The sequence below is a fragment of the Haematobia irritans genome, chromosome 5 (genome assembly GCF_050003625.1).
Source record: "Haematobia irritans isolate KBUSLIRL chromosome 5, ASM5000362v1, whole genome shotgun sequence".
Classification (NCBI taxonomy): domain Eukaryota; kingdom Metazoa; phylum Arthropoda; class Insecta; order Diptera; family Muscidae; genus Haematobia; species Haematobia irritans.
Window position 1 is genome coordinate 92472849 of NC_134401.1, and position 20545 is coordinate 92493393.

General features: G+C 31.1%; 1 protein-coding gene across 1 annotated transcript; it reads left to right on the forward strand.

Annotated features, from left to right (window-relative positions):
- Positions 1-634: 634 nt before the first annotated feature.
- On the forward strand, positions 635-16173 carry wmd (serine-threonine kinase receptor-associated protein wmd). Its single transcript, XM_075310705.1, has 3 exons — positions 635-1111; positions 15007-15672; positions 15734-16173. Exons 1-3 carry the CDS (start codon positions 994-996, stop codon positions 15931-15933), a joined length of 984 nt encoding a protein of 327 aa, XP_075166820.1. The 5' UTR covers positions 635-993; the 3' UTR covers positions 15934-16173.
- Positions 16174-20545: the final 4372 nt, after the last annotated feature.

The window sequence follows — 20545 nt, forward strand, 5'->3', positions numbered from 1 at the left end:
AGTTTCGATTTATTTCTCGATGTTATTTTAAATAAGAGGCTTTAATCTAAATAAGCTACAAATATTTTCCATACTGGTGAGCACTAAAATACAATTTTATAAACTTCTTCAACAATGAACGAAAAATACGAAAATTTGTGACACAATTTTTCTACTACATGTTTCTAGTAAATGGACATTCATACAAAAACTATAGCTGATACTACTATGGGTTCTTTTTTTTATTTTTCTTACTTAAAACAGTCCAATATGAAGCAGATAGATTAACTCAATTGATGTGCAGTTTCTTGTTCCTCTAGATTTCGGCAAGACTGTTCTGTTCTGTTTTCATTTATTATAAATAATTTTGATTATTTCAGGAAAAGTAATCGCGAAAATCAAGGGATTTTCAACTCGAAAACCGAACATAGTACCCACCTTAAAGGTCGAAACACAATGAAAAAACAAAAGGCTTTAGCTTTTTTTTTTGCTTTTTTTTTCCAACACACATAGAAAAGCATAAGCCTTGAAGAGAATTTGAATTCAAACTGTTTGATTGAGTATCCCTTGAATTCAAATATGTGTTAAAATTTACAGAACAGTTGTAAAGAATCGTACTTTTCCCGATATATTGTTATCGATGCGACGTCGCAAACTTCACGCACTAAAAATTTTTAAGTCACTTGCTTTAAGTCATAACATATCCAACTTCCGTAGAATAAAAACAAACATCATCTAGTGGTTGAAATTTTAAGTTTAATTGATTAAAAGTTAAAAGTAATACAATTTCAAGGCAAATTTTTTGCTTTTGTGCGGCACACCCGTTGACCGAGGGTAAAAACAAAAGCCTAATTGTGACACAATTTTTAAAGGGAAAAAACAACAACAGCAAAAGTGAAAGATAAAAGTGTAATAAAATTGTGAAGAAGTAACATATATAAAAAATAAAATTGTATCTTAAAGAAGGAAATCGAAATTTTTGTAGTGGAAAAAATACTAAATAATTTCGTAAAGATGACCACCAATCTTCGTCAAATCCCATTAACTTGCAGTGGCCATACACGTCCAGTGGTCCATTTGGATTTTAGTGATATTTGCGATAGTGGATACTTTCTAATATCAGCCTGCAAAGGTAAGTTTGTAGCTGATACTACTTTTTTTGTTATGTCTATTAGATCGCACACTTCGTATATATGATTGACATGGAAGATTCCACTAGTATATAGCCTACGGGAAATTGGTGCAAATTGCCACTGACGGACATATCATAGGAGTGGTATCGGTGATCCAGTTTGTCGCAGTTTTTAAATAGTGATAATTTAATGATTTCCATACTGGCAAACTGAAACAGATTTCTAAGAGTTTGGCCGAGACTGGTTCATGAGGACCTGTCTATGGAGTGCTACTACTAAAATGCCCCAGGACGTGTCCTTAGGAACGAGTCCAAGGCGTGTCCTAAAATGCAAATTTACCCCGTCAATGACAAACCCATGTTAAAGTGACCGGTCCCTTCCATATAGTCTTGACCAGAATTAGGACTGGTCCATGCACACCAGGGACTAGTCCTGTATAGGTCCATTTCCCGTAGGGTACTTGCTGTTATTACAAATCATTTATACATATAATCCGACGTTTTTATATACTTTAAGAACAATGACACAAGTCCTTAATTAAGAACGAAAGTGCTTTAACAAATCTTTGAAAAGAAGGTCCAGGTTACCCCTCTCTCATGTCGGCAGACATATACCAAGGCAGTATTTGGGTTGTGGAATCTATTTTATTCTTCCCATCATATTCTATTATTGGCTTAAATCTACTTTAGTACAAGTGGTCCGAATGGTCCAAATTTTGGCCAGCGTGTAGACTTTTCGATTCTAAACACAAAATGTCATATATACCACTTTGTGTCGGAAAGATCTATTTTCGGAGTTACGGGCCCCTAAAGTTTTCATTATCACGTATATTGGATTTAGTATCCATCGCACGTAATCATTCTAAAAGTAATATATTTAGAATAACATTGACCCGGAGATGTCCTGGGTTCGCGTTAGCCCACTTTGGACTCTGTACATAGGAGAAAGCCTCAAACCCCGGCCGAAGGCAGGCTACCTATCCTTTTTGGGTTCGCGTTCGCCCACTTTGGACCCTGTCCATAGGAGAAAGTCTCAAACCCCGGCCGAAGGCCGCCCACCTATACACAATTTTTAAGGATCGGTATCTCGAAAACTACGCTCTTCCGACAAAATTTTTACTTAATATTTTCTGCTTAAAATGTACTATTTTTACCAAATACGCAAAAAAGGGAATTTTGTTCATTTCATTAAAAAGTAAGTAGTGCATATTTTTGCAATAGATGAAAGTAAGTTTTACCATGTTCAGATTGGATCTGCCAATCTAGAAATCTCATTTAATCATCATCCAAACATACACTGTCGAGAAATTTCCCAATAGAACAATTCTTAAAGTGCCAATATTTTGTGGTTAATTGAGCGCACGTGATGGAATTTGATCCTAGGGACAGTCAACCATAGTAATATTACATCTCAAGCGATTGTATGGCTAAATTTGACTGGCTATGGCCGCTCTTCAATCGTATTCATGAAGTCTGCCACTGGCATTTTGGTCCATGAACGTACCAATACTTAGCACTGTCACACAAGGCACGTGTACCAGGTATACCGGTATGAAGTGAGCGTCAAGATACAAATGTCGATAGAGAACATTTTTGTGAACGTGCCCTTATTTTTTTTGTTTATTTGCTATGACATCTGTGAAAAAGATATTTAGTATACATCAAGTCATTGAACAGACAACATCATATTTGTTCATCGTGTTAAAAATGTCGAATTTTGTACCAGAAATTGATGATTTTCGAAAATCATTAATTTTTTGTTTTAATTTGAAGAAAAGTGCTGCAGAGTCGCATCGAATGCTTGTCGAGAAAAATGCAAAAGATGGTTTCAACGGTTCAGAATTAATGATTTTGATGTGAGAAATGAAGAACGTGGAAGACCACCAAAAAAGTGAAGACGCCGAATTGGATGGGGATGACACTTTGAGTCAAAAACAAATGGCAGCAATATTAAATGTTGCACAGCAAAAAATTTCTGACCGAATAAAAGCTATGGGAAAGATCCAAAAGAGTGGAAAATGGGTACCACATGAAAAAACGCTCATTTCATAGCGGTATACCAGGTATATCACGATTTAGTCTGGATCTTAAGTTGGATCCAAAAATATCCGTATATAGATTCGATAGAGGAGGCCATAGGAAAGAAATAGTCTTAATTATTTTCCTGCATATCGAAAATGTTTTCTTGCCGACTCGCAGCAATAGCCACGAATTAATTATTCAATTTAGATTACTTTTGTACATTTTTGTCATTTGAATACATTAAAATTTAATTTCATAATATATATTTGTCTAAAATATTAAGTAAATATAAAATATTAATGTATTGGCCTTGTAGGCTTTGGGTACTATATGAAATAAATGAAATAAAATAAATAAAATAAATAAATAAAATATGACGGGTACAGCATCAAAAATCCAAAAATCGACTTCGACATATTGAATGTTTGGAAATATAAAATTTCGACTTCTACACTTTTACGAATTTTGAATTGCGATGGCATAATTTGGGTATGGTTTTTCTGTTAGACTCCGCACTGAAACTGGTATATATATTTAGGCGTGTATATATTTGTATCAGGTATTTTCTTTTTATTGATTTAATTGATCACAAGTTCTTAATCATTTTCGTCAAAAAATTCTTTTTAAAATATGATAGCATATTGAGCGCCCAAATAAGAAATACGGGATAGTTTGGGATATACGCGTTAGACAATATTGTAACTATATTCATATTATATCTTCATTTTATAGGTTTAATTTTCAGTATGTGTCATTTGCCATTTCCGTGAAGATAAATTCCGATTTTAGCGAAAAACAGAGCTCTGTTAATGAGTTAACAGGGCATCATAAGGGAGTTAAGAGTGCTACGTAGATCATTAACAGCGCTGCGTATATGAATTTCAACTGTCATTTGCCTTATAAGAAAAGGATTTCAAATCCACTTTTAGTAGATTTCGAGCATAGATTTTTAGGCGGCGACCGTTGAGAAAATCCATTCTTGTGTTTTCTATATAACAAAACAAAAAAATGTTGTCCAAAATTCAATTGGTTATTGTAACGACTATGAAAAATGCCAATACTGCATTAAACTTTAGTTTTTGAATAACACTAGTTTTCACTGAAAATTTACATTTGATGAGAGATGTCTTTTCTTGTGTATTTATATTTATTTAATCAAACCGAGCCCATGCGGACTATATGTTGATAGATAATACAAGTCATTATAGGTATTTGCTTGAAATGTCGGACATTTCTAGCTCAAGATATAATTTGTTTAGTAAAAAATGCCGACAAACTAAAAATAACGGGATATCTCAAAAACTGTCAAAAAAATGTGTAACCTTCATTTTCGAATTTAGCAGATAGGAAAAGGCACCTCTCGTCAAAAGTACATGAAAAAAAATTAATTTTGTAAACTAGCGTAATTTTCAGTTGGATTGCCTAAATTTTATTCATAACATCCTATCACCAAATTGAATAAAGGTATACACTCAATCACATTATTAAAAACACTTTTATGTCCCAAATGGAAAATATGTAACAACTAAACTTCTTCGTAATTTTAAAGAAACATTAACGTACTTTTTATGGAGAAATTTTCTCCTACTATATCTTAATATGTAACATTATAGTAAGTATACTTACTATTTATAAATACATTTTATTATTACTTCTGTTTTCTACTCCATTGTCTTTATGATTGTTATCTAGTTTTTTATATATAATTTTTGAAGTTTATATGAATTTTATTACAATTTTGTGTGATGCAGGATTTTAGGTCTATTTATTTGACTCCTTATCGTAAATAAATGAAATGAAATTTTAATCTAGAATATTTCACAACATATTCATAAATTCGGAAAAACTTCTTCACAAAAATCATTAATTGTGAGTATAATTTTTAATATCATTTTGAAATAATTTGAACCTACGTGAATTAACACATTCTAAAACATTCTGGGATTTTGTAAATTTTGTATGGCAAATATAGTCGATTTGGTTTGAGCAAATATATATGTGTGAATGTCGATAACTCTACTGGATAACGTTTCAAAAAAAAAAAAAAACATAACCCTTTCTTGTTGTTATTTCGTAGGATAGAATAAAAATCCGGTTATCGAAGCATAATAACCTTGACCTGTAAGATCAGATTTTAAAACACGTTTTCTTTTACATCATGTTCATTGTTTTATGAATTGAACATTAATTTTCCCGAATTGTGCACGCTTATACTAAATAACTGCTCGTTGATGAGATGTTTCGCACAACATTTTCCCATACGAAAATACGGTATCAGTTTTCGGTTATTTGAAGCCAATTTGTTGATTTTTCCAATGTTTTCGACGAAAGCAACCAATTTTGGCCGTTCAACCTATTTGTTGCTCATTTCACATAGTTTAGAATTTTCATATGGAGTTTTAAATAACTTGTCATCAATACTTGTTTTACTTCAACTTTAGATTTTTCCCTTCATTGATTTTTATTACAATAACAAAAATTTCTTAATTAAAAAAATTTAATTAAAAAAGTAAAAAATAATTGATATTTAATGAAATAGGAACAAACTACAAACATTTTTCAATTGTCTTGCTTGTCTCAAAAAATTTTGTGTTGTTGCTTAAAATATAAATAATTTTATCAAACTAACGCGGTTTTATTTATTTATTTATATTTATTGTATAAAAATCAAGCCTTTAGGCCAATATAAATAAAATGGTTATAAAAAAAACCTACAAAAGTCATATATAAAAATATATATAAATTTGACCAAAAATAACAAAATAACAAGTGAGTAAAGTAGAAAGTCGGGCGGGGCCGACTATATCATTCCCTAAACCACCCCTACTGAATTAGTAAACATAATCATTTGTGGGGTAACATTGATATAGGTTTGGGAGAAAAACCGCAGTTCCGTATTTATAAAAAACTAAGGGGTACATGTTTATGGGTGCTTTGTCTCAATCTGAACGGAAATGTTTCATATTAGGAACTGCAGTCACTGGTGCCATTGAAAATTTTCGGACAAAAAAGTCCCCTACTTTCCGCTACATTCCCAAAAAATGTTCCCTACAATGTTTTTCGTTAAACTTAAACAAAATTTACAAAACAAAAATGGTTCTATGTGCTTTATTATCTTAAACCACATGAAAAACGGTTGCCACAGTTGGTAGAATTCTACCAAAAATAGTACATTTTTTTCTGTTTGGTAGATTAGTAGAATTCTTGATGTTTTGGTAAATTAAATCTCTATAGAAATAAAAAGCCTAAATTTTATATAAAAATAAAATTTTGAACAAGTTTCTATTAATTTTTTTTTAAGAAAGTTTTCTATAGAAATAAAATTTTGAGAAAAATCTCAATCTGAACGGAAATGTTTCATATTAGGAGCTATAGTCACTGGTGCCATTGAAAATTTTCGGATAAAAAAAGTCCCCTACTTTCCGCTACATTCCCAAAAAAATGTTTCCTACAATGTTTTTCGTTAAACTTAAACAAAAATGGTTCTATGTGCTTTATTATCTTAAACCACATGTCACAGTTGGTAGAATTCTACCAAAAATAGTAAATTTTTTCTGTTTGGTAGATTAGTAAAATTCTTGATGTTTTGGTAAATTAAATCTCTATAGAAATAAAAAGCCAAAAGTTTATATAAAAATAAAATTTTGAAACAGTTTCTATTAAAATTTTTTTTGAGAAATTTTTCTATAGAAATAAAATTTTGAGAAAAATCCATTTAAATAAAATTTTGGGACAATTTTCTATAAAAATAATATTTTGAAAAAAATGTTCTATTGAAATACAATTTTGAAAAAAATTTCTATAGACATAAAGTTTTGCCAGAATTTTTTATAGAAAAAATTTGACAAAATTGTATATCTTTAGACAATTTTGTCAAAATTTACATGGTATTGGCGTGTAATGGGTTAAGTGTGACACCTCACGAAATGGATACATGTGTGTACCAGAACAGGCACGATTGTCAGTATGAAAGCCTTACATAGATAATTGAATGTTTGATAAATATAAAAAAAATCTATAGAAATAAAATTTTGACAAAATAAAATTTTGACAAAATTTTCTATTGATATAAAATTTTGACAAAATTTTCTATAGAAATAAAATCTTGACAAAATTTTCTATAGAAATAAAATTTTGACAAAATTTTGTATAGAAGTAAAATTTGACAAAATTTTCTATAGATATAAAATTTTGACAAAATTTTCGATAGAAATAAAATCTTGACAAAATTTTCTATAGAAATAAAATTTTGACAAAATTTTGTATAGAAATAAAATTTGACAATATTTTCTATAGAAATAAAATTTTGACAAAATCTTGTATAGAAATAAAGTTTTGACATAATTTTTTGCAGAAATAAAATTTTGACAAAATTTTCTATAGAAACATTTGTTTGGTAGATTTGTGGTAAGATTTGCTTCAAATTTTTGTAGATTTTTTTTGGCGCGTGTGGTAACCGTTGTTACCGACTTCTAATATATGCATCGAGCGATGTATATATGGAAGCTATATGTAAATCTGAACCAATTTGCATAATATTTTGCAGGTTTGATTAATACCACAAAAGGTTACCTTGTGCACAATTTGAATAAGATCAGTTAAGATATGAGGCATCAAACATAAGGTTATTAGGGGCAAATTTTTCAAAATCGGGCGATACATATATGGGAGCTATATCTACATCTGAACCGATTTCGATGAAATTTTGACATACCGCTAGTACTATAGAGGACTGGATTTAGCTAACTTTGAGTAAGATCGGTTAATAAATAAGGGTTCTATGGCCAAATTTGGGAAAATCGGGCGATGCATATATATGAGAGCTATATCTAAATCTGAACCGATTTGGATGAAATTTTGCAGACTTGGTGGGCGATAAAAAGACTATTTTTTGCCAAATTTGGTGACGATCCGTTTGTAAAAAAGCGCAACGTAACGCCATTTGCCCAAATCGGGCGATACATATATGGGAGCTATATCTAAATTTGATCCGATTTCTTCCAAATTCAATAGCGTTCGTCCTTGTGCCCAAAAAACTCCCTGTACCAAATTGCATCAAAATCGCTTAATAATTGCGAACGGAATCCTGTGAACAACAAATACATGGACAGACGGACGGACACCAAGCGCTAGATCGACTCAGGAGGTGATTCCGAGTCGATCGGTATATATTTTATGGGGTCTAAAATCAATATTTCTGGTAGGCACATTTTTTGGCAGATCAAACTTATTATACCCTGACGACTATGTGGTTTAGGGTATAAAAATTAGAATAAAAACTAGCAATAATAAATTATATAAGAGAAGAACAAAGAATGTGTAAAGATACATGATTTTTTTTTAATTAGAAAAAAAAAAATAAAATAAAAAAAAACTATTTTAGTGATTTAGAAAACAAAGTGGGAACAACTACTAATAAGAGTTGTAAATGATTACAATATTCAAAATGCATAAGTAATTGTCACATTGCAGTTACTCTTTGCAAATCAAACAGGCAGCTGTAATTAATTTCCTTTAAGCCAATAAGAGTTCCACATTTTGGATGTAAAGGCATACGAACAATAGCATATGACGTCTTGTTATTGATTCGATGATGATAAACTCACTGCACATACGGGAAGTACCTTGAAAGTTCTCGTTGTCGCTCATTATTGTGATTGTTTTGTTTTGTGAGAGATTCTTGTAGTACCTGCAATCGGTGCGGGCATTTCGAAAATAATGTTTTTAATACATTATTTGCAAATCATTTACAGTCGAAGAAATTTGTTGTGCCTTTTTTAAAGCTGTTGTTTGTGAATTAATTTCTATAAACGTTTATGTTTATTTTTTTATGCCAATAATTGTGTAGTTAAAGCCGGTATTACCATGATTTTTGGCGGCAAAAGACCAACTTTTACAAAAGTCGAATAGTAGAAAGTCGACTTTTTCAAATTTAGAATAAATCGAACATTAGACCTTTCAATATTTTGAAAAAGTTTTCTGATTTATTCTCATTACAATTTCTATCTCGCTCGTACGTGTTTCTTGAAAATATCAAATTTTTTGATTTTCGTTTTCAACAAATTTTCTAATGGAGCAATTTTAACCATATGGAAACAACTTTCCAAGTGTAGCCAATTTCTATGAATTCTCTAACATGGCACTTTGGACAATTTCCTATTTATTGTATAGATCTATCCGGGTATAAGAATAAGGCACACAGTTTTACCCGTACAGCATATGTAATCGATTTGCTTTTACATGGAACTGTACGCATTGCGGTACATGCCATCATATTTTCTTTGTGCTTTGTTAATTTTTGATATTACAAATAGTTTTATCGCATTGGAAGTTTGTTTTTTTTTTTAATATTCTCTCTGCTATGTAGCTTTTGTGTGTGCATTTGTGGGGAATATTCTCGATCACCTTGATTAGTTGTTATATGTTTACATTATTGATTGTATAAAGCAGTCTTAAATTGAATATTTTTATTAAATTTTTTGTTAAAAAACATGCAAACATGGTCATATGCATTATAATGCGGGATAGTTGGGAATAATTTTGTAGTGTTAAATAATTATAGTTACATGTTGTGTAGTATTACATGTGTAGTATTATAATATATTTTATTTCAAAGAAACGAGAATTCCAAATAGTCTATTCTAATTTGTTAAAGTCTCCTATTTTACGATATCTATCTCTATATAAGTTTGTTTGTGATCATGTGGTGAAAATAGGGGACTTCATATTTTGATATCTGGTCGGGCACGGGGACAGCCCCTGTCAGACTTTTTGAAAATTGAATCAAAGTTCTTCGATTTGCTTGAAATTTTCATGGGAGGATGGGTGTGGCCTCTATACAAAGATCCGTTACATGTTTGTTCGAAATTTGATCGGTGAACTGTGAGATAAATAAACGTCTTCGATTTGCTACAAATTTGCAAAGGACTTAGGGAACGCTATGAAATTAATAAAGGGTACTTCATTTTTTTGATATCTGGTAGGGAGGGTAGGGCCTCCCTCTTGCCGGACTTTTTAAAAATTGGATCAAAATTTTCCGATTTGCTTGCCATTTTTCGTTCAGTAGGGTACACTTGTATGCAGATGACGTACAGTTGAATATTTTGAGCCAAGTTGCAGAACTTAATGATTGTATTTATAAACTAAACCTTGACTTGTCTAAAATTTACATCTGGGCGACGGCAAATGGACTTTGCCTCAATCCGTCAAAATCAAAATGCATCACGATTGGCAAGAGGATTGCAATATCTTGCTTAGTGTTAGAATAAATAATAAACACATTTCAAACGTTACGAATGCTAGGAATCTTGGTGTAATGTTTAACAACACCCTCACCTGGTCCAATCACATAAGCAATCGGACAGAGTTATTCCAAACTGCGGACTCTTTGGTCAACTCACTATTACACTCCTCTTAGGGTAAGGTATCTTTTGGCTAAATGTTACATAATACCGGGTGTTTTATATGGCGTTGAACTATTTGCAAGCTACGATTCGGTTAGTAATGTTACGCGTTACGTTTACAGTTTGAAGCGTCGCGACTCTTGTCACACAATTCTGCAGCACAATGTATGGCATTTCGTTCAGGGAATTAATGTCAATTAGGAGCCTTTTATTTCTACACAGGATGGTACACTCTGAAGTTCCAGCATACTTATTCGATAGACTTAGATTTGCTCGTTCTAACAGGGGGAACGACTTATACCACTGATACATCGTACATTGGTCTCTTATTGGCAATTTTTCATAGCATCCATACGACTTTGGAAGACTTCCCACATAATATTCAAACCACAAGTGACATTTTGCAATTCAAACATAAATTACACTAGTTTACATTTTTTTCATGTACACTTGTGTATATTCATCTGCTGAATTCGAAAAAATTTTAAACATTTTTTATGGAACAGTTTTTGAGATATCCCGTTATTTTTAGTTTTTCGCTCTTTTTTCATTAAACAAATTATATCTCGAGTTAGAAATATCCGATGATATCGTTGTTCGTACATAAATGAAAGGTATTCAGATGACGAATAATCGTTTATAATTGGATCTGTAATAAATTCTTTGGTTCACATATCGATGCGAAAAGGCAAAATTTTCAAAAAAAAAAAAATCGCATATTACAATGGACCTTTTCCGCCAGAAAATTCTAAACTATTAAAAAATTGTTTTTCTCTCCATGGTCGTATAGATGATAATCTAACGTAAGTAATAAGACCAACTAGAAGACAAACTACCGAAAAATGACAAAGTTGTAAGCAATTGATTGAACAAATCCGATGTCAAATCATGCAAATATGAGCAACGCACCCATACAAAAATGTCTCTCGGCCACAGAGAAATAATCGGACATTTGTAAATCCAGATATAATTTGTTTAGCGAAAAATTTGAAATAACGGGATATCTCAAAAAACTTTTTAAACATTATTTTTTTCGAATTCAGCAGATCAAAATACATAAGAAAAGTCGACTCCCATCAAGTGTACATTTTCAGTGTAAACTAATGTTATTTGATCATTTTCGCCTATAGCTGAGTATACATGTCTATTGAATACCACATTTTTAATGTTTTTACTTATTTAGTTATTATATTTTGTTTATTTACATTTCTAACTTGGTTATATTTTGTTTAACCTATCTTATACACCATTTAATTTTATTTTTTAATATTGTAATTTTTATATCCATTTAATTTCAATCTTATATTTGTTATTTGTTTTAATTTCATTACTATTTTATTTATTTTAAATATTTGCTTACCGTTTTTATAATTTTTGCATTTCTACATAAGCTAAAATTTTTCTTTTGAAATCCCATGTAATTAATTCCATTTTTTATTTTATTCTGCTTTGGTTTCACAAATGTAAAATTGACGACAAATATTACTTTTAGGTATAATGATGTTAATATTTTATATTAGATTGATAAAAGCTTTAATTAGTTTTCACAATGGATAACATTCGCCTGTACTGTAATTATAACAATCTCATATTCTTTTTGTACATTACGTAAATAAATAATCAATCACCAAAAAAGCGGAAGCGATAACATGGTAAAATCTTGGGAATTCTCGGATCCCGTTCCCGAAAAAATTAATTAGGCCGATAGCCTAGCGCCCGTATAAATAAGTATATTATAATATGTAATTATAATAAATTAATTAATAAATAACGTATTGTTATGTTTATCCTAAATGAATAATAAACTGAAAAAGGATAGGAAGAAACGATGCTCAGTGTTTTCAGTATTGGGGATTTTTCCAAAATTTTATTTCTATAGAAAATTTTGTCAAATTTTTATTTCTATAGAAAATTTTGTCAAGATTTTATTTCTATAGAAAATTTTGTCAAGATTTTATTTCTATAGAAAATGTTGCCAAAATTTTATTTCTATGGAAAATTTTGTCAAAATTTTATTTCTATGGAAAATTTTGTCAAAATTTTATTTCTATGGAAACTTTTGTCAAAATTTTATTTCCATGGAAAATTTTGTCAAAATTTCATTTCTATGGAAAATTTTGTCAACATTTTATTTCTATAGAAAATGTCAAAATTTTATTTCTATAGAAAATTTTGTCAAAATTTTATTTCTATAGAAAATTTTGTCAAGATTTTATTTCTATATAAAATTTTGTCAAATTTTATTTCTATAGAAAATTTTGTCAAAATATTATTTCTATGGACAATTTTGTTAAAATTTTATTTCTATGGAAAATTTTGTCAAGATTTTATTTCTATAGAAAATTTTGCCAAATTTTATTTCTATAGAAAATTTTGTCAAAATTGTATTTCTATAAAAATTTTTGTCAAAATTTTATTTCTATGGGAAATTTTGTCAAAATTTTATTGCTATGGAAAATTTTGTCAAAATTTTATTTCTATGGAAAATTTTGTCAAAATTTAATTTCTATGGAAAATTTTGTCAAAATTTTATTTCTATGGAAAATTTTGTCAAAATTTTATTTCTATGGAAAATTTTGTCAAAATTTTATTTCTATGGAAAATTTTGTCAACATTTTATTTCTATAGAAAATGTTGCCAAATTTTATTTCTATAGAACATTTTTTCAAAATTTTATTTCTATAGAAAATTTTGTCAAAATTTTATTTCTATAGAAAATTTTGTCAATATTTTATTTCTATAGAAAATTTTGTCAAAATTGTATATCTATAAAAATTTTTGTCAAAATTTTATTTCTGTAGAAAATTTTGTCAAAATTTTATTTCTATAGAAATTTTTTTATATTTATCAAACATTCAATTATCTATGCAAGGCTTTCATACTGACAATCGTGCCTGTTCTGGTACACACATGTATCCATTTCGTGAGGTGTCACACTTAACCCATTACACGCCAATACCATGTAAAATAAAAAAAAAATCAAATTTAAATTCACTTATATATTTAAAAAATACAAAAAACAAAAAGAAACGTTGCCTAATTTCATTTATAAACAAAGTTCTGCGATATTAAATGTTGCCAATTTTCTGTACTCAAGCGAGTAAAATCAGCTGAGTATACCACGAAATAATATTTTATAAAACTATCTAAAATTTGAAAGAAAATTTCTTCTGACTGGTGTATATTTTTAGGGGTTGTTTTTTCCACATTCAGTTGCAAGTTTCCTGCAAAATAGGTTAATTTTATGATTCCTGTCTGCAAATAAAATGTATTGCAGAAAAAATCAGCTGTTTACATTTTTCGATCAGAAATTTCTAAAAGTTTTCTCACGTGTGAGTCAGAACAACTTACTTGTTGAGAGGGGTGAAGAATGTGGGCTGTGTGGTGTTCAGTGCGGTGAGATTCAGAATAGGCATGAATATGTTTGCTTGCACCCATTTTATGTAAAATAAACCAAATTTTTATGAAAACATTTTGTGCTAGTATAGCTTAAAAGTTAATTTAAAGCTACTTGTCCTGAATTGTACTAAATTCTATTAACATGCCCTGAAGGTCGTTGGTAGGTTAATTAAAAGTATAAATAAATAAAAAAATTAAAAATTAGTTGTGATTTAATCAATTTTATAATGTCTAAATCCAATGTTTCTGGTTGGTATATTTTCACACCCAGCAAAGTTTTTAACGTTCTCAAAGATGTTCAAGCAATGTTTGCATTTGTGAATAAAAAACTACAGATCCAGATCTTCTCCAAGAAGCAATTCGACGCAATTATTGATTCAATTATTGATCCACAATAATTGAACGTACTAACAAAAATATTTAACAATAAAAAATCCAAGTGCAAAATATAAAAAATAGCTCACAAACTATTGTTTTAGACATGATATTCTTAAAAACATAGTGGGTACCATAGTAGCGCACACTACTATAATTTTTTTGTGATTTAACTTTGTGAATAGCTTAATAAACATACGAAACAACTGTAGATCATTTAATAAAAAATTGAATGCAATTTACTTTTCCTTTGATTTTGCGTGAGTAGCGACAGACAGACTGCAGCAACGTTTTATTTTCATTGGGGCCTTTGGATGCTGCTTTGTTTGCTTACGGAATGTTTGTTGAATGCAGTCGTTGTGGCTGTTGGCGTCGACAACACTTGTCGGACTAGATGTAAGTTTGCATTGCATTGTGCAGCATAGATGTGGATGAGGGATATATGGAGGGTAGGTAATCAGGTCGTTGGCATTGATGCAAGTGATCGAGTCAAGGTTATTTCCGTGAAATACACTAACAACGATTTAATATGAAAACGATTGAAAAAGCGAATGTACGCATTCAATGAGTTTTATTCTTTCCCTGGTCCCCCCTTTATTGTTTTCATGTAGTTTTGTCTTTTTTTCCTGTAGAGTATATTGTGTGCAAATATACTCTAAATCATTTACAAAATTTGCATTATTTCTTTTCTTTCAGATGGCAGTCCTATGTTACGACAGGGTGACACTGGCGATTGGGTTGGCACCTTTGAGGGTCACAAGGGAGCTGTCTGGGGTGTAGCTCTTAATAAAACTGCTACTTTGGCGGCAACTGGTGCTGCTGATTTTACCGGAAAAGTATGGAATGCCATTACCGGCACAGAAATTCATAGTTTCCAACACAACCACATTGTTAAATCGGTAGGTTTTGATGCCAACTCGGAGAATATCGTCACCGGCAGCAATGAGAAGTTGGTGCGTGTTTTCAATCTGGAACAGCCACAGGCTGAGCCAGAATTGTATAGTGGACATGGAGGTGCTATTAAGCAGGCGCTATTTTGTCGCGATGACAAATGTATAATTTCAGCTGCCGAAGATAAAACAGTACGCCTTTGGGATCGATTGACCGGTAACGAGGTACAACACTTGACATTCCCCAACAATCCCAATAGTTTAGAGATATCTGCCGATAATCATATACTTACTGTGACCCATGGTAACAGCATTAGTTTCTGGGATGTCGATACTTTAAAAAAACTTAAAGAAGTTAAAGTACCAACGAACGTTTCATCAGCCAGTTTGCATCCTGATAAACATGTCTTTGTTTGTGGTGGAGAAGATTTCAAAATGTACAAATTTGATTACATTACAGGCAATGAGATAGGTATGGAAAAACTCATATACATAGATAATAATTCCGTTGGATTAATATTTTTCTTTCACAGAATCTTTCAAAGGTCATTTTGGTCCTGTTCACTCTGTCAAATTTAGCCCCGACGGCGAGTTGTATGCCAGTGGCTCGGAAGATGGTACTTTACGTCTATGGCAGACAACGGTCGGCAAAACCTATGGTCTCTGGAAATGTACTGAACCCAATGAATTGAACAATTCACTAAATTCTCCTCGCGAAGTACAAGCAAATTAATTGTATTATCATTGTTTTTATTTTTATTTCAACACCCTTTATCTTTTTCTTAAACGAAAAGAAAACTCCATTAAAAAATATTCATAAATCATGATCACACATTGGAAAAATGTTTCTTTCACTTCTCTTGAAAGAAGAAACTCAGCTATCTCGTACAATTTAAGATTTATATTTGAAAGACAAAAAAAAAATAATTCGCAAAAAATATATTTGTCTAAATATTACAAAAACAATATGAAATCATTACGTTGACATCAAGGCTGTAGCCAGGATTTTAATTTTGGGGGGGGGGGGGGGGGGGGGTTTCAACTTAAAAAAAAAAAATATTCATATAATCTCATGTGTAGAAAATTTTATTTATGCATAGGTATGTATACAATATTTTTATAATATTAAATTGAGCCGACGGGCTTTTTGGGCAGCAAATAAATCAATTACTTCTTCAGTCGGCACATTAATGCCAATCCATTGAGTCTACTCTCGCTAGTCGAATTTCTAAGATACGTCTTTAATCTCTTCATTGTTGAAAATGAAAGTTCGGATGAGTACGTAGTAACTGCAGGGATGGAAAATGCAGTACTATAGTACTTTTTTCAATACTTTTTCACCTCGGTCAGTACCGTAGTACCCCCGCGAATGATTTGGTACCTTTTGTGTAGACATTTTTGAGTCGATATCAGATTTATGGCACAATAGCTTTGACAAAATATTTTAATAATTTAAGAAAGTCTTTATCAATCTTATTTGCTAATAGTCTTTTACAAATATGGCAAAACAGACATGTTCATGTGGGAAGAAAATCTCGATTTTGTAAAAGACATAGTCAAAAACAGGATTTTATTGAACTTCAAGAATGTTTTAGTCGAAAAAAGAATGCGATTCTATATTATCGATTTTTTATTTCGGTAGAAAATGTTGTCAAAATTTTATTTCTATATAGAATTTTTGCAAAATTTTATTTCAATTGAAAATTTTGTACAAATTTTATTTCTATAGGAAATTTTTGCAAAATTTTATTTCTATAGAAAAAATTTTGCAACATTTTTTTTCTACAGATTTTTTTTGCAAATTTTTATTTCTATAGAAAATTTTTGCAAAATTTTATTTATATAGGCAATTTTGTCAAAATTTTATTTTCTTTAAAATTTAGTCTCTTGACAATAATTTTCCAGTGAAATTTTTGTCGAAATTTAGTAAAAAGTACCTTTCCGCTCAAAAAAAAACCTGACCAAAATTTTTAAAAGAATATGCACGTTTGGAAATATCTCTTTATTGCACTCTCCAAGTGCTTCCATCGCTGAATTAGGCAGGTTCTTTTCGCAGGTTTTGCGCCATTTCATTTACACATGTGTGTTTGGCTGTTTCGTCGTTGTTGATATGGCCAAACAAAGCGAGTCATGTTCACAAAAAGAACAACAAACACAAATAAAAAGCAGAAAGACATTTTCCAAAAATGAAATTTGTAGTGCGAGAACAAAAACAATTTATTTTTTTCGACCGTCGTTTGACGGGCTTTTCAACTAGTATTCTATGATTTGTGCAAGTTTTATAGGTAGGCGTTTTTCAAAATAAAACCTCCAGCTTTTCTTCAATAGCTTCGATAAGATTTTTCTATGCAGCTAAAAATATATATTTATTTATATAAAAATATTCATTCATTTCGGGGGGGGGGGGGGGTGGGGATGGTTGATCCCCCTCATCCCCCCTGAATACTGCCTTGGTTGACATTTTTATTTTAGTTATACTAGGCTCACACTAGGCTTGAATATTTATAAATTGATTCGCCATACAAAAGGGAGATTTCAAATGGGAGATTTTAAACGAAAAGAAAACTCCATTAAAATATATTCATAAATCATGATCACACATTGGAAAAATGTTTCTTTCACTTCTCTTGAAAGAAGAAACTCAGCTATCTCGTACAATTTAAGATTTATATTTGAAAGACAAAAAAAAAAAATAATTCGCAAAAAATATATTTGTCTAAATATTTATTACAAAAACAATATTAAATCATTACGTTGACATTATTTTTATTTTAGTTATACTAGGCTCACACTAGGCTTGAATATTTATAAATTGCTTCGCCATACAAAAGGGAGATTTCAAATGGGAGATTTTAAACGAAAAGAAAACTCCATTAAAAAATATTCATAAATCATGATCACACATTGGAAAAATGTTTCTTTCACTTCTCTTGAAAGAAGAAACTCAGCTATCTCGTACAATTTAAGATTTATATTTGAAAGACAAAAAAAAATAATTCGCAAAAAATATATTTGTCTAAATATTACAAAAACAATATTAAATCATTACGTTGACATTATTTTTATTTTAGTTATACTAGGCTCACACTAGGCTTGAATATTTATAAATTGCTTCGCCATACAAAAGGGAGATTTCAAATGGGAGATTTTAAACGAAAAGAAAACTCCATTAAAAAATATTCATAAATCATGATCACACATTGGAAAAATGTTTCTTTCACTTCTCTTGAAAGAAGAAACTCAGCTATCTCGTACAATTTAAGATTTATATTTGAAAGACAAAAAAAAAAATAATTCGCAAAAAATATATTTGTCTAAATATTACAAAAACAATATTAAATCATTACGTTGACATTATTTTTATTTTAGTTATACTAGGCTCACACTAGGCTTGAATATTTATAAATTGCTTCGCCATACAAAAGGGAGATTTCAAACGTCAAAAAAGCGTGTATGGCGTTTTAACTAAAAGACCATTTAATAGGTTAGAGCCGGGCCAAATCTAGGGTACCCACACACCATGGAATTAAATCATTGGTCACCCCTGTACTAATATATTTCTTTTTGTTTATTTATTAGCATATCATGCTACTGATTTTAAACAATTATTAACGGTCATGGTTTTGCCAGCTAACAGAAAGTAAATTGCAGTTATCGCTTCTTCGTTTAAGTTTAACTGAAAAAATTTCAGAAGTTAAGTTCCCAACTGACATAGGCAAGGTGGCAGACATGTCCATCTTCAGAGTATAGGTGTGCACGTGAGTAATAGTTTACTCACGCTCACGCACACTCACGACGAAAAAAACTTACTCACACACGATATTGTGTGGTAGGCCTCACGCTCACGCACACTCACGAAAGGAAAATTTGTACACACGCACGAAAAGGTCGCAACTTACTAAAAATGCCGTGACTCACGAAAAATATCGTGACTCACGAATAATTTTATGGGTAATTTACCTTAGCGACGTGTCTGAAAACATGAGCATTATTAAAATCGACAGCGTTATCAAATTCTTTACATCCCAGGTGTCACTAAAATTGTAAATGAAGCGTTTTATGTTGGTGAGCGGGAATATTTTCGGAAGCGTAATTCCTTACTCACGCACACTCACGAATATATTATTTTCGTGACTCACACGCGACATTTTGGTTTGTTAATCACGTTCACGCCGTTGCCATGAGCGTGACTCACGCGTGGGTCGTGAGTTACGTCAATTTCGTGTCACGTGCACACCTTTACTTCAGAGCTTCAAGAAAATGGGGGTAAACTGGATTAAGTAATTTTGATGAATTTTAGTATACAGAAATTAGGATGGTATAGATATCCGTTTGTATTTATAGTGTAATTTCCTTAATATTCATATGGAAGAATAACTAATTTAGGGACTACCAAGTTTGCCCAGTATTTACGCAATGTTTCATTATGTCGCTTCCTAATTATCGTAATATTCATTGATTAAATTCAAAAATCTTAATAATTGTTACTAGGTAATTTTGACACATCTCCATTTTTGAGGAAGTGTAAAGTTGCTTTGCTTAGGTTAGGTTAGCTGGCAGCCCGATGTATCAGGCTCACTTAGACTATTTAGTCCATTGTGATACCACATTGGTGAACTTCTCTCTTGTCACTGAGTGCTGCCCGATTCCATGTTAAGCTCAGTGACAAGGGACCTCCTTTTTATAGGCGAGTCCGAACGGCATTCCACATTGCAGTGAAACCACTTAGAGAAGCTTTGAAACCCTCAGAAATGTAGCCAGCATTACTGAGGTGGGTAATCCGCCGCTGAAAAACTTTTTGGTGCTCGGTCGAAGCAGGAATCGAACCCACGACCTTGTGTATGCAAGGCGGGCATGTTAACCATTGCACCACGGTGGCTCCCAAGTTGCTCTGCTTGGATCGAACTAAAAGTTATCGACTTGTAATATTTTTATATATTACAAGTTGACACCCAAAAAATAAGTATATTTGGATTGAACATTTTTTTGCCGATTATATTTTGATATTGAATCAAAGTAACTATGCAACTATGAATGCAATTCATTTTTTCCCATACCAATCTCCAAAAATTTGATCAACAATTAGAAAATAAGATTTTTTTAAATTGGTAGACTTTTGGAAGTTTTTTGAAAATTTTGGTACAATATTTTTATCTAGAGTGACAACCGGGTAGCTGAAGTATTTTCAATGACTCAAATTGCAAAAAAAATGTAAAAGTAATTTAACTTACAGAGGATCGGATAAAAATGATGTCTCAGGATCCTCTATACGAACATGTATGGATCGGTTTAGATATATCTTATCATAAGCGCTCCAATTTTGTCTAGCGCTTGAATAGTAAATA

Coding starts and splice junctions, on each gene's coding strand:
- wmd (XM_075310705.1), top strand. CDS start 994: ATGACCACCAATCTTCGTCAAATCCCATTAACTTGCAGTGGCCATACA. Junction 1,112..15,006: donor TCTAATATCAGCCTGCAAAG/GTAAGTTTGTAG, acceptor CTTTTCTTTCAG/ATGGCAGTCCTATGTTACGA. Junction 15,673..15,733: donor CATTACAGGCAATGAGATAG/GTATGGAAAAAC, acceptor TTTCTTTCACAG/AATCTTTCAAAGGTCATTTT.